This window comes from Pongo abelii, chromosome 22, assembly GCF_028885655.2.
Source record: "Pongo abelii isolate AG06213 chromosome 22, NHGRI_mPonAbe1-v2.0_pri, whole genome shotgun sequence".
NCBI lineage: Eukaryota > Metazoa > Chordata > Mammalia > Primates > Hominidae > Pongo > Pongo abelii.
Genome location: NC_072007.2, coordinates 53,570,035 through 53,596,179, shown reverse-complemented (window position 1 = coordinate 53,596,179; position 26,145 = coordinate 53,570,035). Strand labels below are relative to the sequence as shown.

Below are 26,145 nucleotides of genomic sequence, written 5' to 3'. Positions count from 1 at the left end.
AGGAGGAGCAGGGAGCCCCAGACACCCCGATTTTCAAAAACACCCAGCCCCAGCCCCAGCCCCAAAGCACAGTAGGTCATTGTTGTTGCCAACCACAGGGCACCCCCTTCTGTACAAATGGGGACTCAATGGCACAACAGCTGGGCAGGTGCTGCTGGAGGGAGGAGGAGCAGGGAGTCTAGGGGAGCCACTCCTGGGACTCAGAACCCTTCACACCATGGCCTGGCCAGACGAACACAAAGAGAGACAAAGGGCATGGCGTGTTGAGGGGTGTGTGTGTGTCTGTGGTGTGTGTGTTGTGTGTGGTGTGTGGAGTGTGTTGTGTGTGTGGTGTGTGTGGAGTGTGTGGTATGTGTGGTGTGTGTGGAGTGTGTTGTGTGTGGTGTGTGTGTTGTGTGTTGAGTGTGTTGTGTGTGGAGTGTGTGGTGTGTGGAGTGTGTGGTGTGTGTGGATTGTGTGGAGTGTGTGGTGTTTGTGGATTGTATGGAGTGTGTGGAGTGTGTGGTGTGTGTGGAGTGTGGTGTGTGTGGAGTGTGTGGTGTGTGGAGTGTTGTGTGTGTGTGGTGTGTGTGGACTGTGTGGTGTGTGGAGTGTGTGTTGCGTGTGGAGTCTGTGGTGTGTGGAGTGTGTTGTGTGTGTGGAGTGTGTGGTGTGTGTGGTGTGTGTGGAGTGTGGGGTGTGTGGTGTGTGCAGAGTGTATGGTGTGTGGAGTGTGTGTTGTGTGTGGAGTGTGTGGTGTATGTGGTGTGTGTGTTGTGTGTGGAGTGTGTGGAGTGTGGGGTTTGTGTAGAGTGTGGGGTTTGTGTGGTGTGTGGTTTGTGTGGTGGGTGTGGTGTGTGTGGTTTGGTGTGTGTGGAGTGTGTGGTATGTGGTGTGTGTTGTGTGTGGAGTGTGTGGTGTGTGTGGAGTGTGTGGTATGGTGTGTGCGGAGTGTGTGGTGTGTGTGGAGTATGCGGCGTGTGTGCGTGTGGTATGTGGAGTGTGGGCTGTATGGTGTGTGGAGTGTGTGGCGTGTGTGAAGTGTATGGAGTGTGCTGTGTGAAGTGTGGAGCGTGTGGTGTGTGGGAATGTGTGGTGTGTGTGTGGAGTGCATGGAATCTGTGGTGTGTGGTGTGTGTGTGGAGTGTGGAGCGTGTGGTGTGTGTGTGTGTGGAGTGTGTGGACTGTGTGGTGTGTGGAGTGTGTTGTATGTGTGGAATGTGTGAAGTGTGGAATGTGTGATGTGTGGAATGTGGAATGTGTGGAGTGCATGGTGTGTGGTGTGTGTGGAGTGTGTGGAGTGTATGGTGTGTATGGAGTGTGTGATTGGTGTGTGTGGAGTTGTGGACTGCATAGAGTCTGTGGTGTGTGTGTGGTGTGTGGTGTTTGTGGAGTTGTGGATTGGGTGGAGTCTGTGGTGTGTGGTGTGTGTGTGGAGTGTGTAGTGTATGTGGATTGTGTGGAGTGTGTGGTGTCTGGTGAGTGTGTGGAGTGTGTGGTGTGTGTGGATTGTGTGGAGTGTGTGGTGTGTGGTTGTGTGGGCTGTGTGGTGAGTGTGTGGAGTGTGTGGTGTGTGCGGAGTATGTGGTGTGTGTGGAGTGTGTGGAGTGTGTGGTGTGTGGTGTGTGTGTGGAGTGTGTGGTGTATGTGGATTGTGTGGAGTGTGTGGTGTGTGGTGAGTGTGTGGAGTGTGTGGTGTGTGTGGATTGTGTGGAGTGTGTGGTGTGTGGTTGTGTGGGGTGTGTGGTGTGTGTGTGGAGTGTGTGGTGTGTGTGGAGTGTGTGGAGTGTGTGGTGTGTGTGTGGAGTGTGTCGTGTGTGTGGAGTGTGGTGTGTGGTGTGTGTGTGGAGTGTGTGGTGTGTGTGGAGTGTGTGGTGTGTGTGGAGTGTGTGGTGTGTGTGGTGTGTGTGGATTGTGTGGAGTGTGTGGTGTGTGTGGAGTGTGTGAAGTGTGTGGTGTGTGTGGAGTGTGTGGAGTGTGTGGTGTGTGGTGAGTGTGTGGTATGTGGAGTGTGTGGAGTGTGTGGTGTGTGTGGATTGTGTGGAGTGTGTGGTGTGTGGTGTGTGTGGAGTGTGTGGTGTGTGGTGTGTGTGGAGTGTGTGGTGTGTGTGGATTGTGTGGAGTGTGTGGTGTGTGTGGATTGTGTGGAGTGTGTGGTGTGTGGTGTGTGTGGTGTGTGGTGTGTGTGGAGTGTGTGGTGTGTGTGGATTGTGTGGAGTGTGTGGTGTGTGGTGTGTGTGGAGTGTGTGGAGTGTGTGGTGTGTGTGGAATGTGTGGAGTGTGTGGAGTATGTGTGGTGTGTGGAGTATGTGGAATGTGTGGTGTGTGGAGTATGTGGTGTATGTGGAGTGTGTGGTGTGTGGTTGTGTGGGGTGTGTGGTGTGTGTGGAGTGTGTGGAGTGTGTGGTGTGTGTGGAGTGGAGTGTGTGGTGTGTGGAATGTGTGGAGTGTGTGGAGTGTGTGGTGTGTGGAGTGTGTGGTATGTGTGGAGTGTGTGGTATGTGTGGAGTGTGTGGTGTGTGGAGTGTGTGGTATGTGTGGAGTGTGTGGTGTGTGTGTGGAGTGTGTGGGGTGTGTGGGGTGTGTGGGGTGTGTGGTGTGTGTGGTGTGTGTGGAGTGTGTGGAGTGTGTGGTGTGTGGTGTGTGTGGAGTGTGTGGTGTGTGGAGTATGTGGTGTGTGTGGAGTGTGTGGTGTGTGGTTGTGTGGGGTGTGTGGTGTGTGTGGGGTGTGTGGTGTGTGTGGAGTATGCGGTGTGTGTGGAGTGTGTGGAGTGTGTGGAGTGGTGTGTGTGTGGTGTGTGCGCAGTGTGTGGTGTGTGGTATGTGGGGTGTGTGGGGTGTGTGGGGAGTGTGGGGTGTGTGGTGTGTGTGGCGTGTGTGTGGTGTGTGTGGAGTGTGTGGTGTGTGTGGAGTGTGTGGTGTGTGGAGTGTGTGGTGTGTGTGGAGTGTGTGGTGTGTGTGGAGTGTGTGTGTGTGTGGTGTGTGTGGAGTGTGTGGAGTGTGTGGAATGTGTGGAGTGTGTGGAGTGTGTGGTGTGTGTGGAATGTGTGGAGTGTGTGGTGTGTGTGGAGTGTGTGGAGTGTGTGGTGTGTGTGGAGTGTGTGTGTGTGGAGTGTGTGGAGTGTGTGGTGTGTGGAGTGTGTGGTGTGTGTGGTGTGTGGATTGTGTGGTGTGTGTGGTGTGTGTGTGGATTGTGTGGTGTGTGTGTGGTGTGTGTGGAGTGTGTGGAGTGTGTGGTGTGTGGTGTGTGTGGAGTGTGTGGTGTGTGTGGAGTGTGTGGAGTGTGTGGTGTGTGTGGAGTATGTGGTGTGTGTGGAGTGTGTGGTGTGTGTGGAGTGTGTGGTGTGTGTGTGGAGTGTGTGGAGTGTGTGTGGAGTGTGGAGTGTGTGTGGAGTATGTGGTGTGTGTGGAGTGTGTAGTGTGGTGTTGTGGAGTGTGTGGTGTGTGGTGTGTGTGGATTGCGTGGTGTGTGTGGTGTGTGTGTGGGGTGTGTGGAGTATGTGGTGTGTGTGGAGTGTGTGGTGTGTGTGGAGTATGTGGTGTGTGTGAAGTGTGTGGAGTGTGTGGTCTGGTGTGTGTGTGGAGTGTGGAGTGTGTGTGGAGTATGTGGTGTGTGTGGAGTGTGTGGTGTGGTGTGTGTGTGGAGTGTGGTGTGTGGAGTGTGTGGTGTGTGTGGATTGTGTGGTGTGTGTGGTGTGTGTGGTGTGTGTGTGGGGTGTGTGGAGTGTGTGGGGTGTGTGGAGTGTGTGGTGTGTGTGGAGTGTGTGTGTGGTGTGTGTGGAATGTGTGGTGTGTGTGGAATGTATGGAGTGTGTGGAGTGTGGTGTGTGGAGTATGTGGTGTGTGTGGAGTGTGTGGTGTGTGTGTGGAGTGTGTGGTGTGTGTGGTGTGTGTGGAGTGTGTGGAGTGTGTGGTGTGTGTGGTGTGTGTGGAGTGTGTGGTGTGTGTGGAGTGCATGGTGTGTGTGTGGAGTATGTGGTGTGTGTGGAGTGTGTGGAGTGTGTGTGGAGTGTGGAGTGTGTGTGGAGTATGTGGTGTGTGTGGAGTGTGTGGTGTGGTGTTGTGGAATGTGTGGTGTGTGGTGTGTGTGGATTGTGTGGTGTGTGTGGATTGTGTGGTGTGTGTGGATTGTGTGGTGTGTGTGGTGTGTGTGTGGGGTGTGTGGAGTATGTGGTGTGTGTGGAGTGTGTGGTGTGTGTGGAGTGTGTGGTGTGTGGAGTGTGTGGTGTGGTGTGTGTGTGGTGTGTGGTGTGTGTGGAGTGTGTGCTGTGTGTGTGGATTGTGTGGTGTGTGTGGTGTGTGTGTGGAGTGTGTGGAGTGTGTGGTGTGTGTGGATTGTGTGGTGTGTTTGGTGTGTGTGTGGGGTGTGTGGAGTATGTGGTGTGTGTGGAGTGTGTGGTGTGTGTGGGGTGTGTGGTGTGTGTGTGGATTGTGTGTGTGTGGTGTGTGTGTGGTGTGTGTGGAGTGTGTGGAGTGTGTGGTGTGTGGTGTGTGTGGAGTGTGTGGTGTGTGGTGTGTGTGGTGTGTGGTGTGTGTGGAGTGTGTGGTGTGTGTGGAATGTGTGGAGTGTGTGGTGTGTGGAGTGTGTGGTGTGTGTGGAGTGTGTGGTGTGTGTGGAGTGTGTGAAGTGTGTGGTGTGTGTGGAATGTGTGGAGTGTGTGGTGTGTGGAGTGTGTGGTGTGTGTGGAGTGTGTGGTGTGTGTGGAATATGTGGAGTGTGTGGAGTGTGTGGTGTGTGTGGAGTGTGTGGTGTGTGTGTGGAGTGTGTGGTGTGTGTGTGGAGTATGTGGTGTGTGTGGTGTGTGTGGAGTGTGTGGTGTGTGTGGAGTGTGTGGTGTGTGTGGAGTGTGTGGTGTGTATGTGGAGTATGTGGTGTGTGTGAAGTGTGTGGTGTGTGTGGAGTGTGTGGTGTGGTGTGTGTGTGGAGTGTGTGGTGTGTGTGTGGAGTGTGGAGTGTGTGTGGAGTATGTGGTGTGTGTGGAGTGTGTGGTGTGGTGTGCGTGTGGAGTGTGTGGTGGGTGGTTTGTGTGGTGTGTGTGGATTGTGTGGTGTTTGTGGTGTGTGTGTGGGGTGTGTGGAGTATGTGGTGTGTGTGGAGTGTGTGGTGTGTGGAGTGTGGAGTGTGATGTGTGTGTGGAGTGTGTGGTGTGTGGTGTGTGTGGAGTGTGTGGTGTGTGGAGTGTGGAGTGTGTGGTGTGTGGAGTGTGTGGAGTGTGTGGTGTGTGGTGTGTGGAGTGTGTGGTGTGTGGAGTGTGTGCTGTGTGGAGTGTGTGATGTGTGGTGTGTGTGGAGTGTGTGGTGTGTGTGGTGTGTGTGGAGTGTGTGGTGTGTGGTGTGTGTGGTGTGTGTGGGGGGTGTGTGGTGTGTGGTGTGTGTGGAGTGTGTGGTGTGTGGAGTGTGTGCTGTGTGGAGTGTGTGGTGTGTGGAGTGTGTGGTGTGTGTGGAGTGTGTGGTGTGTGTGTGGGGTGTGTGGTGTGTGGGGGGGGTGTGTGGTGTGTGGTGTGTGTGGTGTGTGGTGTGTGGAGTGTGTGGTGTGTGGAGTGTGTGGATTGTGTGGTGTGTGTGGTGTGTGTGGTGTGTGTGGGGGGTGTGTGGTGTGTGTGGAGTGTGTGGTGTGTGGAGTGTGTGCTGTGTGGAGTGTGTGGTGTGTGGAGTGTGTGGTGTGTGTGGAGTGTGGTGTGTGGAGTGTGTGCTGTGTGGAGTGTGTGGTGTGTGGTGTGTGTGGAGTGTGTGGTGTGTGTGCTGGTCAGTGGCCGTGGCACGTGCTGTCACTGGGCGTCACAATGGCCGCCCACGCTAATGCCTGTTGCTGACCTTTTGAAACCCCGGCGTCGGTGTCTGTGTTCTCCCGGGTGGAGGCTGCGCCCCCCGTGGTCGTCCTGCTGGTGCCGTCAGGGTCCCAGTGCTGTCAGGGTCCCGGTGCCTTCGGCCTCCGGGATCGAGGGCGCTTTACTTGGCTGAGGGCGCTGGCAGGGCCCACCCGCCGTGGCGTCTGCTTCTCCTCGGGTGCCCTCTGGCCCCCCGATCCCCCTCGGTGAGCGCAGCAGGCAGCCAGGGCCCTCCAGGCCGAGTCTCCCTCCCCGTGGCGGGGTCTGGCATGGCCGCCCAGTGTCTGGTCCCGGGAGGGGACAGAGCGAGCTTCCGCCTCCAGCTCGGGGCCATGATGGGTTGCCCAGGGGAAGCTGCCGAGTTCCAGCTCCTCAAAAGCACGAGTGCCCTTAAAGCCCAGCCCCGAAGGCAGCAGGACGGCCCCGCGGACCCTCGAGAGAACAGGACGGCCCCGCGGACCCCCGAGAGAACAAGACTGCCCCGCAGACCCCCGAGAGAGCAGGACGGCCCTGCAGAAGGAGGCCAGGGCTGGCGTCCCGCCCCGGTGCAGGCGCGGACAGAGAAAGGAGCCCGGCCTGCCTCCATTCCCTGCAGCGCCTTCCAGGTCCCTCCCCGCCCCCAGCTCTCGGAAGAGCTCCCCAGTCCCTTTCCCATCAGAGGCTCTGCCCCCAAAACCCTCTCCTTCCTGCCCAGTGTAGAGGGAGGCGCTTGAGCTCAGGAGAAGGAAGGGACGCAGGCGACCCCATCACTCCGAGGCCGCCGGGTCCAACACGAGCAGGAGACCCCGCTGTCCTCCCTCCCGGCGCCGCCCTCGTGCCCCTCGTGCCCCTCGCGCCCCTGATGGAGACAGCACCAGCAGACGGCGGGTTGCTTGTATCACCTGCTCTTTATTGATTGCCGCGGGCTGCGCTCTCATGGGCGATCCATGTCCCCAAGAGCGGCACTACATAGAGGGGTTGGAGGAAGACGGTCTGAGAGAAGAGGCCGCGAGAGCCCAGGCGCACAGAAGCCCCGGCCCCACGGGCCTCACGCGCCCCGGGAGGTGTGGGCAGGGCCCGCCGCGGAGGGAGGCTGCAGGTGTGTCCGGAAGCACCTGGCCGGAGGTCACCCCCTCCTTCTGGACCCTCAGCAGAGTTGAGGCGCCTGCACCCCAGGGGAGCCAGGCTGCTATCTAAAGGAGTGTGAGGTGCGGTCACTTCCGCCACTGGCCGGTGTCGGGGTCTGGGACACCCTGAGACCCTGAGCTCTCCTGGCTGCTCTCTCAAACCCTCATTCCATGTGAGAAGGTGGAAAGGAAAAACAGGGAAGCAAAGGAAGACAGACACCCCGCCCTCAGGGTGCTCCCCCCATGATGGGCCGGGGCTGCAGGGGAGCCAGCCGAGGCGATGCCTGCTTAGGACGAGGGAGCCGAGGTGGGCTTCTCCTCCCGCGACACGGGGATGGCTCGCTCGCCGTGGGTGGCATCCAGGCCAGTCTGGATCTTGGGGCCACAGAAGGTCAGCATGCCATCGGCGGACAGGGAGCAAGAGAGGGCCGACTGGTCCACGTTGGACGGCAGGCGGTAGCGGCGGTGGAACTCACGGGAGATGTAGCCGTGGTCATCCTGGAGAGGGTGGGGGCGCACAGTCAGAGGGGCCACTGTGCAGGTGACTGCCTCGCCCCATGCCAGAGAGGCTGCCCTAGCCGCACCGACTGCAGAAGGTGGCCAGCCTGCAGGAGCTCTCACAGGGGCCGGGTGAAGCCAGCCCCTGTGAATTTATGGATTCCTGCCCCTGCTTCTCTGGACCTCAGCCTGGCCTCATGGCCACTTGCCGGGCTATTCCCTGCATGGGGTTGTCTCTTCCTGCTCCATGGCTTCACTCCAAAATCGCAGGATCATTCCATACCAGGCCCCGCACCTCATCCAGGCTTCCCCTTCCAGACCCCACAGGACTGCTCCAGCCCAGGTCTCTGCAGCCCTACCTAACGTGGCCAGACAACCCACACGCTTCCACGTCCCCTGGACGCCCTAAACCACAGACTCAGCTCCCTGGGCTGACCTCCTCCTCTACTGGGTGCAAAGACCAAGAGCTGGGAGCTCAGGAAGCATTTTCCGGGCTGTGCTGGGGCTAAGTGGGGGCTTTACCAGGCCCAGGCAAGGGAGGGGCAGCACATGAGGAGGTCAGGGTTCACCCCCCAGCACCGCCTTCTCCAGCCACTGAAAGAGGACCCCGGCCAAAAGAAACCAAGACTTTGGCTAAGAGTTCCACCTTCCAGCCCCACTCTGCTCTCCAGTCCCCTCGGGACACTGTCCATCTGTGACAGTCCATGAGCTCTTCCCGGCTCCGCCAGGAGATGCAGGTCACCAGGACTCCAGTGCCCTGGCTCCCTCAACACCACGGAGACCCGAGGCCTCCACCCGAGCAAGAGCAGGGCATCAGGGTGACTGTAGGGAGAAGCTCCCGTCCCACCTGCCCGGTACTAGCTGTGGGACCCAGCAGGCTGAGGACCCCCTTGTTCCCAGCCGTGCCCTGGAATAATGAGGACACTGGTCCCAAAGGGCTGCTGTGAGACGAAGGTGTCAAAGTCTGTAAAGCATTCCAAGCGGATGCAGCTATGCCATCGGGGACTGGCTTCCTCAGGTAGGGTTCACGTGAAGATGTACATTGGCTAGGAGGCGGCCACCCGGGACACTCCCACTTCCTGGGGTTCTTTCTAAGACCACCCTGGCATCCAGGTGACAGGGATGGAGCTGGCGACGGCTGGGTGCAGCCCGGGAAGGGACCCTAACCTGGATCCCTGAGCCACATTAGCTTGGAATGGTGACCTCTCTCTGTCGCTGGGAGGGGCTGGCTGTGCTCAGGTGGGCATGGCCCCTCCCTTGGGGAAAAGCCAGGCCTGATTCGGGGGCCCCTGGACAGCGCCCCTCTCCCAGGGTAGAAGGCCTGGTGCAGGTGCGCAGGCCCAGTCGTGCCCGTCATGACCCCCTTGTCCTCGCGCCCACCTCGCTCCCCTCTCCCACCTCTCAGCGCCTGGGCTCACCTGGCGCTCATTGTGCTTTCCGTGGATCTCCACAAAGTCGTCCTGCACCTTCACGGTGAGGTCCTCCGGGGAGAAGTGCTTCACATCGAGGAAGATGACGAACTTGTCCCGGTCGGATCGAACCTGAAACCCAAACGTGCCATGTGGAGCTACCCAGAGGGTGCCATCCCTGCTGGGGTTGGCAGAGACAGGGTGGGTCCCGGTTAGCAGAACAGAGACGCTTCGGTCACCTGCCAGCCTCTTCTCCCACACACCAAGTGGGGCAGAGCTTTTGGGGGCCTGTGACTGTCTCCTGGACAGACAGGCATGACCCTCGACCTGTCTCCAAACCCTCAGGGCCAGCGGAGGGGCTGAATGCTACTGGTGGGCCGGCTGGTTGTTTGGCTATGGTCAGGGGGCTGGTTATAGATCGGTTGGCTGGTTATGGGCTGGCTGGCTACTGGTTATGGTAGGAGGGGTCGTTACGGGTTGGTTGGCCCGTTAGGGTCAATCATCTGGCTGGTGATGCTTGGCTGGCTGGCTGGACTCAGCCTGTGGAATGAGGTCACTGCCCTTGGTGTCTTGCTATCTATAGAAGCGGCCGGAGCCTGCTGACAGCCTGCGCAGCTGCCTCTCCAAAATGGACTTCCACATGCTCCCTCTCACTGCCCTGGCTCAGCCTCGGCTCCCTGAGGCATTTTGCGCCCTGGCGTTGATGCCTACTGCAGCAGCCCTGGGGAGGACCCTGTTTATTATGTGCTGGGTGGGACTCAGGCCCTCCAGAACAGCAGAACCCGCACCGCTCACCCGTGGTTCAGAGAGGAGGCCTGCGGTTGGGGGGGCCCATTGCCCGTCCTTTTGGCCTTGGCAGGGCACCTAAGTAAACTTCCCAAGAGCTTTGCTGGCTGTGGGCAGGCCGAGCTCATCGGAGGAGGTGCTAGGAACCCCCTGCTCTCTGGCTTTCGGGACTGTGACCCCCACCTGCTCCCAGGTCTCCGGGACTCTGGAGACTGGCGGAACCCGGGAGCTGGCATTCGCCACCACGCATGCCTGGATGGGCTGCTCTTGGGGTTTCCAGTATGTGGCTGGTGCCTTACAAAGCACACATGAGCCATGAGCTGATGGAGGAAAACAAAGGTGGATTCAGGCTGCTCCCTTGTCCAATCTCTCCCCAGTGCCAGGGGAAGCTCTGCCGCGTGGCTGCAGTGGGGACACAGGCTCTCGCCCAGCCTCTGCAAGGGGATGAAGTGGGGCGAGGCCACCTGTCTGATGGAGGAACAGGTAGTTCCTGAGTAGGAACTAGTAGGAACCAGAGTCCATCGCTCTCCACCCACTGAGGCCACCACCCTCTGAGCAGCGAGGAGAGGCCAGCACCATGGGCCACGTCTTACCTCAGAGATGCCGGAGTCCAGCACGGTGCGGAAGAGGGACTGGCGGTAGTAGGGGCTGATGGTGGACGACAGGAAGGGCAGCAGGTCATACTCAAAAAGGCCCTCGCCGAAAAACTGGTCGAACAGCCGGCTGGGGTAGAAGGGCCCCAGAGCGCGCTTGAACCAGGGGTGCTGGATGGTCACGTCCATGTTCAGCTTTGGTACCACGGGGAGCTGGAGGCTGGCAGGAGTCAGTGGGGCCTCTGGGCAGCGCAGTGTGGAGCTAGGGCCAAGCCCTCCCTATATATGCCACCAGCAGAATGGAGGCATTAAGGGATTTCTCTGGAAAGGCATGAGCTCATGAAGAAGGCTGCTCAGTCAGCAGAAACGTGGCTGAGACAAGTGCCCGCCCCCAGCCCCAGGAGGGGCTGCACGGACTGTCCCCGAGGACTGGACTCAGCTGAGGCCTGCCTGGGCACCCTGGGGCTCCCGGGAGGGCAGACAACCCAAGGAGGAGCCTGTGCCCCACACTCACCTGGGGCGACAATGGAGCTTCTCATCTCCCAGTTACTGGGCAGGGGCTATGTGCCAGGGACCATGCTAGTTCTCTGCACACCTTGTCCTGCCTGGGTGGTCCTCACGGTCGCCAGAGGAAGGAGAGCCCACACCCCGTTAGACACAGGGGTTAGACACATCGTCCTCAGAGTCTCACCGCGTCTGGGCAAGAGTGCACTGGTTTCCAAAGCGGAATGCATCTGTGAACCTCCGTTACACTCACCACTTATAAAAAGTATGCATGCTTGTTAAAACTCCTGGAGAAGAAGCTGAAAGGTGCCATAATTCCAGCACCTGGGGGAGCCCCATGGCATTTCATGCTTGTCCTCCAGGGATCTGCGTGCCTCCAACAGGAAGACGGGCTGGGCTGTGCGCAGATGAGAGTGCCACGTGGTGAGCTTCCCTCTGCGGCCCACCCTGGACACCCAGCCCCATGGCCATCGTCCCCTTGATGTAACGCCTTGAGTGTTACGTCTTGTAATGATGTAACGCCTCGATGTAACATCCCCACGTAACGCCTCGAGCCTTCATGGCATGACCTGCCGTGGCTGTTGAGTTGGGCTGCTCCTGTCAGGGTGGCGACATGTCCCCACATCCCCGTCGCCCATGCGGTCCCACCACCCACATGATCCTGTTATCCACAAGTCCTGGTGATTATTTTGCTCCTCGACCCATGGCCCCTGTCCAGTTCTCACTACGTGTCCAGGCACTCCCGGTTTTGTTTGTTTTTGAGATGGAGTCTTGCTCTGTCGCCCAGAGTGGCGCCCAGATCATACAGTGGCGCGATCTCAGCTCACTGCAACCTCTGCCTCCCAGGTTCAAACGATTCTCCCACCTCAGCCTCCTGAGTAGCTGGGACTACAGGTGACCGCCACCACACCTGGCTAATTTTTTTTTTTTTTTTTTTTTTTTTTTGTATTTTTAGTAGAGACGGGGTTTCACCATGGTGGCCAGGCTGGTCTCGAACTCTTGACCTCAGGTGACCCACCTGCCTTGGCCTCTCAGAGTGTAGGATTACAGGCGTGAGCCACTGCACCCAGCTCACTCCTAGTTTTAAGTCTTTTGATATTTTGGGGTAAACTGGCCCTGGGGAGCATGGTCCTCCCCCACATCCCTCCTGCCAGCCTGGGAAGAGGCCGTGCCCCCTCTCCCAGGCTAGCTTTTCTAGGGTACGGTCCAGGCTGTGGGAAGTTGCTTGGTTCTCTTTGGGCCTCCCAGTTCCTACTCAGCCTCTAACAGATTCGTGCGTGTGGAGTAAACACACACCCAGGACACTCCCGGGCTTTGCAAATTCATCTCCAGCCCATGGGCTCAGAAGGCCACGAAAGGTCAGATGCCCCAGTGTATGCGGATCAGACCTGACACATCCCAGATGGGATCAGGGCTGAAAGGGGGAGCTCCGAGGCGTGCTCCATGGGGAACCTCCATCATGAGCAGCACCCAGCACCAGACCCTTCCTCCTGCATTTACAGCACTGTCTGGGGACACAGGATCCCAAAAAAATCTTGAAATGACAACTTTTGCCCTGCAAGGTTACAATTCCAGAGGAGCGATTCCCTGGGGTGCCAAATTAAGGTGCAGATAGGAAACTCTGGGAGAGTGATGGGTGCCTCCCCCGAAAGCCTACACCAGACCTCTGCCTGTGGGTCCTCAGAGCCACCCTGTGAAGCTGGTCCCAGCATCATTCCCACTTCATAGACCAGGAAGTGGGAGCTTAGAAGGTCAAGCCGCATGCCCAGGTCACTTGGCTTGGAAGAAGGGAAGGGGGCTTAAAGCCACCTTTCCAGTCTGGGGGTCAACATCCAAGCAGTGGCAAGGTCTAGGTGAGGCAGCGGGCGGTCCCACTGTGCTGGCTGCCTATTCCTGGGGCACAGGGAGGGGGAAGAAGAGGCCGTTGGGATGGAAGCCAGCACGCAGCTTGGCCCCGGGGAGGGTCGAGCCAGGCCAGGCGCACGGTCAGTGCTGGGCGGAGCCATGCTGGAGCTTGAAGCAAAAGGAGAAGGCCGTCGTCCTCATCCTGCCTTTATGTAAAATGTTGACAGTTTGTCCACCACAAACTTTTTGCATTCATTTTTATTTACTTATTTATTTATTTCATTTATTTATTTTTGAGATGGAGTCTTGCTCTGTCACCCAGGCTGGAGTACAGTGGCACAATCTCAGCTCACTGCAACCTCTGCCTCCCGGGTTCAAACGATTCTCCTGCCTCAGCCTCCCAAGTAGCTGGGATTACAGGCACACACCACTATGCCCAGCTAATTTTTATATTTTTAGTAGAGATGAGGTTTCGCCGTGTTGGCCAGGCTGGTCTCGAACTCCTGATCTCTGGTGATCCACTCACTTCGGCCTCCCAAAGTGATGGGATTACAGGCGTGAGCCACTGCGCCCGACCCATTTTGATTTTTTTAAACATTGCATCAAAACATGATTTAAACATCAGAACATTGATGGCGGTGTGTTTAGTGCCCCTGACACTTGGTAGGGAGGGAGCAGCTGTGCTGTCCTTCACAGCTGGCCCTGCACATGGTCAAACAGTGGAGACTGCAGGCTGAGGAGGCAGCTGAGGCACCAACCTGGGGCTGGGCACCAGCCCGGTCCTACGGACTGCGCAGCTCTGGGCGCCGAGGATGGGGCAAGGTCCTCAGACACGGGGCAGCGCAAGGTCCAGGCACTCACACCTCTTGCGCCACTCACCACATGCTGTAGGACCTGGCGGCTCAGAGGCTGCCGTGGGATGTCAAACCTCCTGCCACAGGGTTGGCCGGGCCTGCAGGGGCCCTTCTGAGTGAGCCAGCGCCTGTGCACAACAGAAGCAGAAAGGCCTGGACCAGGGAACAGGGAGGGATCTAGGGCCCTAGGGGCCTTTTCAAACCCCGAGTTTAGGTGTCGTATTAGTGTCTTGTGGCTGATGTACCAATCACAGACTTAGTGGCTTAAAACAACACAAATGTCTTCTCTCACAGTTCTGGAGGCCACAAGTCTGAAATGTATCTCATTCAACTTAAAGCAAGACACTGGCAGGGCTGGCTCCTCCTGGAGGCTCAGGGGAATCTGTTTCCTGCCTTCTCTGGTGTCTCAAGGCACCTGCCTTTCTTGGCTCGTGGCCCCTCCTCCACCTTCAAAGGCAGTGATGGGCGGTGAGGTCTCTCCCATCACATCCGCCTGGCAATTACGCTCTCAGCCCACCTGGATAATTCGGGATCACCCCCACCACATCTCAAAGCCGGCTACTTTCAGGAGCCTTAAACCCCGCTTGCTGGCCCAGAGCCTGCCGTGCAAACATCCTCACTTAGTTGATCCACACTGGTCAAGTCCTGTCTCTCAATGCTGTGTTAAACAAAGTCCCTGCTTTTCTGGAGCTGATATTCTCTTGGGTAGAGACAAGCAACAAACAAATAAACAAGTAAATGCACGCTGAGGTCAGTGCATCCACCTGCCAGAGCCCTGCGCCATTCGCCTGGATTCTGGGGAAACAAGACTCTTTTGCTCTGGACCTGGGCTCCTCCTGAAATTTGTGTTGAAGATGCTGCCTCACAGCCACAGTGTGCAGGCAGCGGGCAGGGGGAGGTGACAGCCAGTGCACTGAGGGATATGATGTCTGTGGAAAATGAAAAACCAGAATGAAACCAAAGACAAGTCAGGGTTCTTTTCCTGATTCCCAGCCACTGTCCATGCAAATCATGTCAGCACAAAATCTGCCTCCCCTTTTGCTGGGCTAAGTTCTAGCAATTGCTGCATTCATAGCAGTTGATTCTCGAGGTAGGGATGTTCTATAAAGCTGCTGTGAGCACTGAATTAGTGATGCCTGGATTGCTGAACCATGGCTCCCAGGGGAGACACAGGGTTAGGGTCCTGTGAGCCTCTGGTCCCAATATTCTCGTCAGCTGAGCAATGCATCATTTGTCTTATGAGTGTTTCTGTGTAAAGATGCTTTACTGAGGCCGGGCGTGGTGGCTCACGCCTGTAATCCCAGCACTTTCGGAGGCCAAGGTGGGTGTATCACCTGAGGTCAGGAGTTCAAGATCAGCCTAGCCAAAATGGTAAAACCCCATTTCTACTAAAAATACTAACATTAGCCAGGCGTGATGGTGCGTGCCTGTAATCCCAGCTACTTGGGAGGCTGAGGCAGGAGTATCACTTGAACCCAGGAGGTGGAGGTTGCAGTGAGCTGAGATAGTGCCACTGCACTTCAGACTGGGCAACAGAATGAGACTCCGTTCCAAAAAAAGAAAAAAAAAGATGCTTTACTGAATCTATAAATGTTGATTCACTAACACTGAACTCACAGTCAGCAACCCTGTAGCTCAGCCTGAAGGAAGCTTCTCTAACTCATGTTTCCTCTGTGAGATGCGCTGCAGCTTTCTTACCTTTTGCAGTTTTGTGTGTTTTGTTCGTGATTTTGCTGTTTAAAATGCCCCCAAGCACAAAGCTGAAGAGTAACCAAACAGTAACCAAAACTGTCTTTGGGTTTCCATTTGTATGGCATATTTTTAGAAATCTTTTACTTTCAAACTATTTGTGTCTTTGAATCTAAAGTGTCTCTTGTAGACAGCATATAATTAGATAATGTTTTTAATCTGTTTGGACAATTTCTGCATTTTAACTGAAGTGCTTAATCCACTTACTTAAAAATGCCTCCAAGCACACAGCTCTTCAGCATTGGGCTTGGGGATGTTTTAAAAAGCAAAATCACAAACAAAACACATGAAATGCAAAAATCATGGCACTAAATAGACCTCAAAAGGACACTGGTTGACCGCCTGAGGCTGAAACAAGAGGGCATAGTGTTGCCTTGTTCAGCCTCAGCCAGGAATGTGTGTAAGGAGACAAACGTCTCGGCACTCTCTACACATCTGTGAATGACCAGGAAAACTCTGCAAGTATTGATTTGGGGTCCCAAATAGATTTTTTTGGTAATTTTTTTGTAGGGACAGGGTCTTGCTTGCTATGTTGCCCAGGCTGGTCTTGAACTCCTAGGCTCAAGCGATCCTCCCACCTGGGCCTCCACAGGTGCTGAGATTACAGGCGTGAGCCACCGCACCCAGCCTACAAATATTTTTGACCAAGTAGGTGTCATGGACTGAACTGAGTTCCCCAAAAATTCCTGTGTTGAAGTACGAACCCCAGGACCTCAGAGTGTGACTGTATATGGAGATAGGATCTCTCAAGAAATTAAGTTAAAAGGAGGTCATTCGGGTGAGCCCTAATGCATGTGACTGGCATCCTTACAAGAAGAGGAAATCGGCCAGGTGCGGTGGCTCACGCCTGTAATCCCAACACTCTGGGAGGCCGAGGCGGGTGGATCACGAGGTCAGGAGTTCAAGACCAGCCTGGACAACATGGTGTAACCCCGTCTCTACTAAAATACAAAAAAATAGCCAGGCATGGTGGCATGTAACTGTAGTCCCAGCTACTCGGGAGGCTGAAGCAGGAGAATCACTTGAACCCGGGAAGCGGAGGCTGCAGTGAGCCGAGATCACGCCACTGCACTCCAGCCTGGCAAAAGAGTCTCACTCTGTCTAAAAAAAAAAAAAAAAAAAAAAAAAAAAGGAGGAAATCTGGACAAATTCCAAAAAGAGACACGAAGAACACATGCACACAGAGGAAAGACCACATGAGGGCACAACGAGAAGAGGCCCGTCTGCAAGCACAGGAAGGAGCCGGCCCCGCCAAGCGCGATCTTGGACTCCCAGGCTCCAGGACTGTGAGGCAACAAATGTCTGTTGTTTAAGCCACCCGGTCTGTGGTCCCTGGCACACTGACATCACAGGGAATTCCCAAATCTGGAATGCATGAGTCATGAGGAGAGACTATATTTCTGTAATCTTCACATTAGCACAGTTTTATTTCTTGTTCTAAACATTTACTGAGTGGAAATTGTCCAGTCATGGGGCCACTCCCGACACTGCAGACACAGCCACCTGCATTTGCTTGGAGCGGCTTTGAAGGCCGGGTGCAGGTGCAGGGCTGGAGGGGTTCTTATCTCCAGCCCCGTGGTTCAACATATTTCTGTGCTTAAATGAGAAATTTCACATAACAAAAACAGCACTCACAAAGAAACTGAGCTGGAAGTATTTCAGTTCAGTTATTCTGCATGGCCTCTTGGTGTTTTTATTCTGTGTTTCAAATGAGAGACTGTGAAACCGGAGCACAAACGGAGGTGTAGTGCTGAAGCTGAGATGTTAGCTCATGCATGAAAGAAGTCACTGAATTTGAATATCTTTAACATTGAAATGCATTCTTTTTTCTGTTAATTGCTTTAAAGAATGAATCAAGAAAATCATGATTATCCGTGATTATTACATAACTATCCTGAAAATAATTTTGTGGTATGGAGGATGGAATATTCAAAACTGTGACTCACTCTGGTGTCAAATACCCTGGGGGCACCGCTGGCCTGGGGCTCCTCAAGCTTCTTGCTGGCGTCCAGTGGCCTCTGGCAGCCCTCCAAGTGTGAGCAGACCGAGGCTGTTTGGGGAGGCCTGGAGCCCTTTGGCTCTGCCCTCAGTCTGCCTCTGAGCCAAAACCTGCAGCAGGCCTTGTCACCAGCAACACTGGGACCCCAAAGTTGAGATGATATAGGAAACAACGGTTCCCCCCAGGATGTCTGAAGGGTGAGGTGAGCTTCTTCCTGCACCTCCCACACCACCGCCCAGTGGCACAGGGCCCCCTGGGCCTGCCCGGGACAGCCTGCAGGAGCCCGGCCCCAGCACACAAGCCCCAGGCTGGCGTGAGCTGGATCAGGGGAAGGTCCGCCTAGGGACAGGAAGGGCTGTGGAGAGAGAGGTCTGCCCAGTAGGCCCCAAGGCCCCCTCCCGGAAGATGCTGGCCTCTCCAGGCAGCCTGGCACGGAAGTCAAGGGCTGCGAGTCAAGAGTCATGTGTGTGTGGTGTGTGGTGTACAGTGTACCGTGTATAGTGTGTGTGTGGTGTGTGTGTGTGTGATGTGTCTGGTATGTGCTGTGTGTGTTGTATATGTGATGCGTGTGGTGTGTGTGTGGTGTGTGGTGTATATGTGATGTGTGTGGTATATGTGGTGTGTGATGTGAGTGGTGTGTGTGTGGTGTTTATGTGATGTGTGGGGTGTGTGGAATGTGGTGTGTGTGGTATATGTGTGGTTTGTGATGTTTCTGTGGTGTGTGTGGTGTGTCTGTGATGTGTGTGATGTGTGTATGGTGTATGATGTGTGTGCAGTGTAATATATCTGTGGTGTGTGTCCGTGCGGTGTGTGTGATGTGTATGTTGTGTATCTGGTGTGTGATGTGTGTGGGGTGTGTGTGGTGTGTGTGTGGCACTTCTGTGGTATATGGTGTGTGTGATGTGTGTGGTGTGCGTCCGTGGTGCGTGTGCCTGGGGGTGTGTAAGCCACTGTCTCGGAGATCATTTTTCTCGAATATTTCTACAGATCGAGGCCTGTCGGGAGGTTTTTCGCGGCCTCCGCGATAGTCTCTCCGTGGCTCCCCGGCATTGTTTCCGTGGCCCAGCTTAAGCCTGTCCTCAGCGATTTGCCGCCCCACTGCACCCGAGCTCAATGCCAGCCCCTCACACAAAGGCGACATTCACTTCATCTACAGGATTCCCGTAACGCCAGCAGTCTGCCCCACAAAGGCTGGCGCTGCAGTTTTCCACTCCAGGGCCCCGCGGGGCTCGCACACAAATCCGCCTGTGTAGGGCGGATGGGGCATTGTTGTGGCTCAGCAGGGAATGTGCCTGAGCTAAGCCCTCGCCCTGCTTCTCCTCGAGGTCAGCAGGTTAGACAGGATGGTCCCCCGCAGACCCCCGAGCTGCCCTCAGAGTGGAACGTGGGGCCGGTCATGTCCCGCCAGCCCCTTCCAGAACAAAGCCGGCAGACAAAGTGTGCCATAGACCCCAGAGGCCCTCCGAGGCTGGAGTTAAGTTGGGGAGAGGATCCTCTTTCGGGGGTTTAGAGATAATTGTGTCCCACAGCACACACTGGGCACTCACCACTGCTAGGATGTGCAGGTCATGGGTGATGGGGACAGAGCCAGTGACGTCCCGCCCTCCCCCTGCGGGCCAGCACCTGGTGCGCCCATCACGGGGTATCACTTTTACGGTGGGGGCAAATGCTACTTCATTGAGTTTATTTTTATCACGAAAATGTTTACACAGTCTCAAAAGTAGAGACCGTGGAACGTGAGCCCTTCACATACTCGTCAGCCAGATCCAGCAATTAGGAGGATTTTGCCTGCTTCCCGCTTCTCTTGGTTTTTTTCTTTGCTGGAGTATTTTAAAGCAAGGCACAGACGCCACGTCATTTCACCCCGGCGCACTTCAGGTACCTCTCTTACAAATCGAACATTTCTTTATATAAGCGCAGATTCCCTCTCATGTTTGACAGGATTCCTAACAATTTCTTGATGTCATCTAAAACCTAGTCCCTCATCAGATAACCCTGATTGTCTCAAATATGGTCTTTTACAGTTGATGTGTTTGCATCATGACCCAAAAAGAATCTGCTCACTGCTCTGGTTGTGACGTAGGCATCATTTTTTCTGAAATTGCTTCTGCATTCCTGAAAAGGTCATATGTCTTCTCCTCTTTTGATATGTTAATACAAAGAACTTTATGAATCAGTTGTCTGATGCTAAACCAATCTCACATGATTGGAACCAACCCAGCTTAGTTACTGTCTTAGCCCAGCTTTCCAAGAAGAGGGAGCCTGGGGAGCGTCTAGGTGTGGATGTTTTGTTGGGAGGTACCACCCCAGGGAAGGGAAAGGGAGGTGAGGAAGGGAGGGAGGGTACTTTGCAGAACTGGCTCTTCTCATCTCCAGATGGCCAAATCTGCTCCAAAGGATGATGGCCTCCCTCACCCCGTCCCCAACTTTCTGACGTGTTTTTCTGGGCCCTTCGAGGAACCATGGGGAAGCAGAACCCTTGGGATCGGGGCAGCTCAGCCTGAGGCTTTCACCAGGATGGGTGGGGGCACCCCAGCCCAGGCTTGCCTCCCAGGAGCGCTAGATGGGACGGTGGGTTCAGCTCTGTTATGTTTAGGATTTTCCACCTATTCTCTGAATGCAGCTGGCCTGTAGCTGTCTCTTGTGTTGTCCTTATCTGGTTTTGATACCGAGGTTATAACCACCTTATAAAACGGGGGGTGGGCTGGGCGCAGTGGCTCACCCCTGTAATCCCAGTGCTTTGGGAGTCTGAGGAGGGCGGATGGCTTGAGCTCAGAAGCTTGAGACCAGCCAAGGCAACATGGCAAAACCCTGCCCTTACAAAAAAATACAAAAATTAGACAGATGTGATGGTACACACCTGGAGGCTGAGGTGGGATGATGACTTGAGCCCAGGAGGCAGAGGTTCCAGAGAGCAGAGATTGCACCACTGCACTCCAGCCTGGGCAACAGAATCAGGCCCTGTCTCAAATAAAAATAAACAAATAAAATGGGAGGTGAGGGAACCATGTTTTCTAATTTTCTTTTCTTTGGAAGAGTTTCTATAAAATTCAAACTGTTCTTACTTGTTGGTAAAAACTCACCAGTTAACATCTAGGAATGTTATTTTCTATTTAGGGCTTTTTTTTTTTCCTACTGATTCCATTTTTTAATGGCTATAGGACTTCTGGTTTTTAGAAAATCCTCCTTTGTGTAGGTATCACACTCACGGGCATGCAGCGTCCCCCTGGGTGCTCGGATTCCTTGGTGATCTCCTCCGGCCTCATGAGTGTGGTGGGCAGTTTGTTTTTTTTCTCCTCCCTCTCCTTGTTTATTTGTCTCCACCTTTTTCTTGATTAATTGGGGTGGTTTATCAATTTTATTAGATTTTGGCTTCATTGATCCTCTCTACAGTATGTCGTTTTTTATTTCATTCATTTCTACTCATATCTTCTTTTCTTTTCTTCCTTTTTTTTTGACATGGAGTCTCCCTCTGTCACCCAGGCTGGAGTGCAGTGGTACAATCTCGGCTCACTGCAACCTCTACCTCCCGGGTTCAAGCAATTCCCCTGGCTCAGCCTCCTGAGTAGCTGGGATTACAGGTGCTCACCACCATGCCCGGCTACTTTTTGTATTTTTAGTACAGATGGGGTTTCACCCTGTTGGCCAAGTTGGTCTCGATTCTTTCTTTTGTTCTTTCCTCTGGATTTATTCCACTGTTAATGTTTGTAAATCTAACATGGTAACTTTGCTATAAGTTTTACCTTTTCTTCGCTCAGTGTCAGCGTGAAGATGGTCATTTCCTTTTCTCACCATGGCCGCATCCCACAGGTTTAGCTGGAGAGCTGGGGCTCTTCCCGCAGTGCCCTGGAGGGAGCCGGGGCTGGCCCTGCAGGAGCCGCCGTACAGCCCAGTGAGGGGCCTTCAGACATCCGGGAGCGAAGCCACACAGAGGCTTCTGCAGTCAGTCACCAGGCAAGACTCAACACTCACTGTGTGTTTGTTCTTAGCCCACCTGACCCAGAAATGATTGGAGGCAGGCAAGGGGGGCTCAAGCCCTGGGCATTCGCTGTGTTCAGAGGAATGAACAGTTCCTAGGCCAGTGCTGGAGGAGGGAGAGGAGCTGTTGACGTATCACCCGTGACAGTGACGCCGCTGCTGTCACCACACCAGGGGTGTCCTGAGTGCTTCACCTGAGTGGACCCCACACCCCCCACAGAAACCCTCTGCAGTCAGAACCATGGAGACCCGGGTACCAGGGAAGCAGCTTCGGCACTGTCGGGAAAGTTACAGGAAGCTCCTGGTCGCTTCGAGAGGCAGAGCCCAGGCTAAGCTCACCGCAATGCTGCCCGCTTCGTGTGGTCTGAGCGTGGAACATCTCCCTTTGCTTTTCTGCACAAAACACTGCTGCGCTGCCAGTCCTCAAGATCTAACCTGCGGTTCTAGCCCGCCCCGGGCACTTGTTTCCCCTTCAAAGACCCCTCAGCGGACAATTGTTTTTCACGCCCTCTGGAAGGGAACACTCAGGCCACCGGTGATGGGTGACGTGGCTGAAGGTGTGGGACACAGTGGGCGCTTAGTCTCTCCAGGAATCAACCCAGGCTCGCTGAGGAGGCTTGACACAGCTCTGGGCATGAGGACAAAGCTGGTTTGCCTTTGGTTCCTGAGCAGCACGGCCCACCTTTCCCCACCCAGAGGTTCCGCCCTGCCTCGAGGGGCAATGACACGGGTCGGCCAGGCCTGCAGTCAGAAGCAGGCGCTCTCAGAGCCAGGCTCTGGCTCCATGACTCCACGTGCCTGGTCAAGGCGAAGATGCTAAGGAGCCCCCCCAACCCCCTGCTGCCTGTGGACACCTGGAGAGCGGTGCTTCCAAGGGAAAGCAGGGAGATGGGCTGCTGGGGGGGGTGTTGGCTCCCCCACATCGGGGGATCGAGAGGAGAAGGCAGGTGTGGGGCCTTTGGAAGGTGGCCTGGAAGCAGGAGTGAGTGAGGGGGCGGGAGGTGGGGTAAGGAGCAAAGCCACCGAAGGCTCCTCCATGAGAGGGTTGCTGGTGCAGGCAACTGGGGCCGATCCCACTGAGGATGTCGACTGTGGCACTCCTAGCTCTCACGCGGGCCAAATGGACCGAAGCCCCAAAAGCAGAGAGGTGGGGAATGCGGCCCCTCGGGAACGGCCCTCTTAGCTTCTGTGGGCTCAGAAGCAACTGCAGGGTTCTGGCCAGGGCAGCAACAGGGTCTAGCACCGGTGCCAGAGACCATGACACCCACCAAACCAGGGGCATCTGTCAGGGTTCCCAGGGAACAGAACCCACAGGACAGAGCCGATAGGATAGGTGGACAGAAGGATGAATGGATGGATGGAGGGAAAGAGATTTATTTGAAGAAATTGGCTCGGGCAATTGTGGGGGCTGTCACTTCCAAAATCTGCAGGGCAGGCAGCAGGCTGAAGACTCAGGCAAGAGCTGACTGAGGTCTCGAGTCCAAGTTCTGCAGGGCGGCATGCTGGAGACCCAGGCAGGGTTTCTGTATTGCAGTCTTGAGGGAGATGGCATTCCTTCTTCTTCAGGAAACCTTAGTCTTTGAACTTAAGGCCTCTGGCTGACCGGACAAGACCCACCCACACGACGGAAGGTCACCAGCTTTAAACAGAGTCTACTGACCTAAATATGAATCACATCTACACAGCTGTCCACAGCAACATCTAGATGGGCGTTTGACCAAACCGGGCACCGTGGCCCAGCCAAGTTGATGCATGACACTAACCGTCGCACCGGGGGTGAACCCAGGAAGGTTAACTCATCACTAAACCAGGAAGGTGAGCCTTCCTGCTGCTCTCAGAGCCTTGACGAAAGGGAGCGCATTAGGGTTGAGGAAAGAAAACCTCTTCTTAGATGATTGCTACTAAAATTACCATAACCCCCCAAGAAATGGCTGCACCATGGGTGTTATTTTGTTGTTTTTTTTTTAATCTGTTATTTTTGTACAGACAGGGTATCCTTATGTTGCCCAGGCTGGCCTCGAACTCCTGGCCTCAAGCGATCTTCCTGCCTTGGCCTCCCAAAGGGCTGAGATTACAGGTGTGAGCCGCCACGCCCAGCCATAGGAGTTATTTTTCTCATGTGCAAAGATTTTGGTTTTCAGTCAGTGTGGGTCTGCACTAGCTGGGAAAACTGTCCAGAAACTCATTTGTGACGAGAAAGAACACAGCACAGCCCTGGCGTCCAGAACCACCCTGATGCTCAGGGCCAGGCTTTTGCTTTCCTCCTGGACGTAAACAACCTCCCGGAATGCCAGCTGAGACAGGGGCCACGAGACCATGGCAGAAGGAGACGAAGCAAGGCTACCCGTAATCGTGTCTAAGCACAAAAGCAAGGTCACCGCACAGCCCACGAAACGCTGGATGCCTCTCCTCTTGCTAAATGAGTGGCTGCTGCCCTGTTAGAGAATCCTACCGGGCCCCTGCGCCCTCACCACCCCAATCTAAAACAAACCCCGCCTTAGGCCCTTTCCAAGCCACCCAATCCGTGTCCCATAACACCCTGTTACTGAAATGCCCTCAGTTCCCCACGGGGCATGCAGTCCGGCCTGGTCGCCTGCAGGTGTGTGTGTTGCTGTGGCCTCTGGCTGGGGGGTGCCGCCGGTGGTCTGCCCAGGGTAACTGGATACCGAGTGACAGCCGGCCACACGGGGTCCTGGTCACACACGGTGAACGATGACTCAGCCCTGGTCCTGGAGTTTGCGGGAGCCAGGGGGCCCAGGCCCATCTGCAATTTCCCCTCCTGTTCTCACCAATCAGGCTGTGGCCCCATAACTCCACCAAAATGTCTCTCCACATTGCCACGCGCGGCCCTGGACTCCAGGCCTCCCCGGGCCTCCTGGGCGGCTGTCAGCGGGCCATGCCCCTTCCAGGCGCACTGGCTCCACCCGGCCTCCAGGATGCGCGGTCCCCTGCTTCTCCCGCACCGCGAGCTCCTCCACAGGCTCCTCCCCACCAGTGCTGGGGGCCCCAGGGCTCGGTGCTTGCATCCTCTACTTCCGTCCACACTTGGACCAGCCGGTTGACCTCATCACGTCCTATTTCCTGTGCGCTGGCTCGACCCTAGGCACTCACCTGGCTTCTCCACAGCTCCCTTTGGATGCAGAGCAGTGTCAGACGTAGTGTCCTAGACCCAGCGTGTCTGAAATCGGCTGTTCCCACGGCCTTTCTTATCCCAGCTATCGGAACTTCATTCTTGGTCAGGCGCAGTGGCTTACACTTGTAATCCCAGCACTTTGGAAGGCCGAGGCGGGTGGATCACATGAGGTCAGAAGTTTGAGACCAGCCCGACCAACATGGCGAAAGCCTGTCTCTACTAAAAACACAAAAATCAGCCGGGTGTGGTGGCCAGCACCTGTAATCCCAGCTACTCAGGAGGCTGAGGCAAGAGGATCGCTTGAACCCCAGGAGGCGGAAGTTGCAGTGAGCCGAGATTGAGAAACTGCACTCCAGCCTGGGCAACAGAGCAAGACTCCTTCCCCAAAAAAAAAAAAACAAAAAAAACTTTTTTTTTTTTTAGGAAACAGCCTCTCACTATGTTGCCCAGGCTAGACTTGAACTCCTGGGCTGAAGTGATCCTCGTGCCTGGGCCTCCCTAGTAGCTGGGATTATAGGCAAGAGTCACCACAGCCCTAACCCCAGTGTGACTGTATTTGGAGATAAGAGGAGGTAATCAACATTACATTAGGTCATAAACAGGGGGCTCTAATCCAATAGGACTGGCGTCCTTATAAGGAAAGAGAGAGAGACACCAGGGATGTATGTGCCCAGAGGAAAGGTTCTGTGAGGACACAGAGAAAAGGTGGCTGTCCGCAAACCACAGAGAGAGGCCTCAGGAAAAGCCAGCCCTTCTGACACTTTCATCTCAGACTTCCAGCCTCTAGAACTGAGATAATAAATTTCTGTTATTTAAATCACTCAGTCTGTGGTATCTTGTATGGCAGCCCAAGCAGACTGAGACACAACCCATCCTTGATTTATCAGAAAATTCTGTCACCTCTACCTGCAAAAACTGTCCAGACTTTACCCATTCCTCACCACCCCACCACCTCGATCCAAGACACCACTGTCCTCTGCCTGGATGGTTGCTGTTCGTGCCTCCCTGGGTTCCCATTTATGGCTTTGCCTCCAAGTCTATTCTCCACACAGCAGCTGGGGCAATTCCTAAAACCAGGATTGCATCAGGCCCCTGCTGGACTCCACATCTTGCCTGATTTCCCTTCTTACCCAGGGGAAAAGCCGAATTCTTTACAGGGACCCGCAGTGCCTTACAGACCTAGCCGCAGCCTCCCCTTGTTCCCAGTGCTCCTACCACACTGGCCCCTTGGGGTTCTCCGAGGCCCATGTGCCTTCCTACCTCAGGGCCTTTGCATGGCCTGTTCCTACCGCAGAGAGCTCTTCCTGCAGTTCTCTGCATGGCTGGTGCACTAATTTCCTTGAGGTCTGTACCGAAAACCTGCTGTCGTAATCCATTTTGTGCTGCTATAACAGAATACCACAGAGTACACACTTTATAAAGAACAGAACTTTATTTCCTCCCAGTTCTGGAGGCTGAGAAGTTGGCAGGTGGGACTTCCTGCTGTGTCATCCCGTAGCAGAAGGTGGAAGAGCAAAGAGAGGGCAAGACAGAGGGCGGACCCAATGCACCGTTTCGTAAGGAGCCCAGATTCATGATAACAAACCTATTCTAGCGATTATAGCACTCATCCATTCATGAGGGCCCCGCCTCTCACCTAGTCACCCCAGGGCCGAATCACCTCCCATTAGGCCCGCCTCCCAACACTGTGGCCTTGGGGAATAAGTTTCCAACACATGCTTCTTGAGAGAAGCATTCGAACCACAGCACCTACCTTGTGCGCGACTCTGCCATGGCTTGCTATGGGCAGAGTGTGTCCCCACCCTTCTGACTTGTTGCTTGACTTGTGACTTGCTTTGGGCAATGGAGTGTGAGCAGACATAACTTTGGCCATGTCCGGCTGAA

General features: G+C 55.1%; 1 protein-coding gene across 3 annotated transcripts; it reads right to left on the bottom strand.

Moving 5' to 3' along the window:
• Window positions 1-6,675: 6,675 nt before the first annotated feature.
• CRYAA (crystallin alpha A) lies at window positions 6,676-24,813 on the bottom strand. Of its 3 annotated transcripts, none has more exons than XM_054542598.2 (4): window positions 24,240-24,813; window positions 10,200-10,478; window positions 8,830-8,952; window positions 6,676-7,411 (listed from the first exon to the last, which is right to left on the bottom strand). In XM_054542598.2, the coding sequence occupies exons 2-4, from the start codon at window positions 10,386-10,388 to the stop codon at window positions 7,202-7,204; spliced, it is 522 nt and encodes a 173-aa protein (XP_054398573.1). In that variant the 5' UTR covers window positions 10,389-10,478; window positions 24,240-24,813; the 3' UTR covers window positions 6,676-7,201. The 3 variants fall into 3 exon arrangements, with proteins under 3 accessions (XP_054398573.1, XP_054398574.1, XP_024095101.1); XM_054542599.2 differs by having other exon boundaries at window positions 10,200-10,520; window positions 24,240-24,809; XM_024239333.3 differs by lacking the exons at window positions 10,200-10,478; window positions 24,240-24,813 and adding an exon at window positions 9,060-9,456.
• Window positions 24,814-26,145: the final 1,332 nt, after the last annotated feature.

Excerpts from the sequence above, each read along its gene's own strand:
- CRYAA (XM_054542598.2), bottom strand. The coding sequence starts at position 10,388 with ATGGACGTGACCATCCAGCACCCCTGGTTCAAGCGCGCTCTGGGGCCC. Across the intron at positions 8,953-10,199 it reads TGGACTCCGGCATCTCTGAG|GTTCGATCCGACCGGGACAA; the intron begins GTAAGACGTGGC and ends TTTGGGTTTCAG. Across the intron at positions 7,412-8,829 it reads GAAAGCACAATGAGCGCCAG|GATGACCACGGCTACATCTC; the intron begins GTGAGCCCAGGC and ends CACCCTCTCCAG.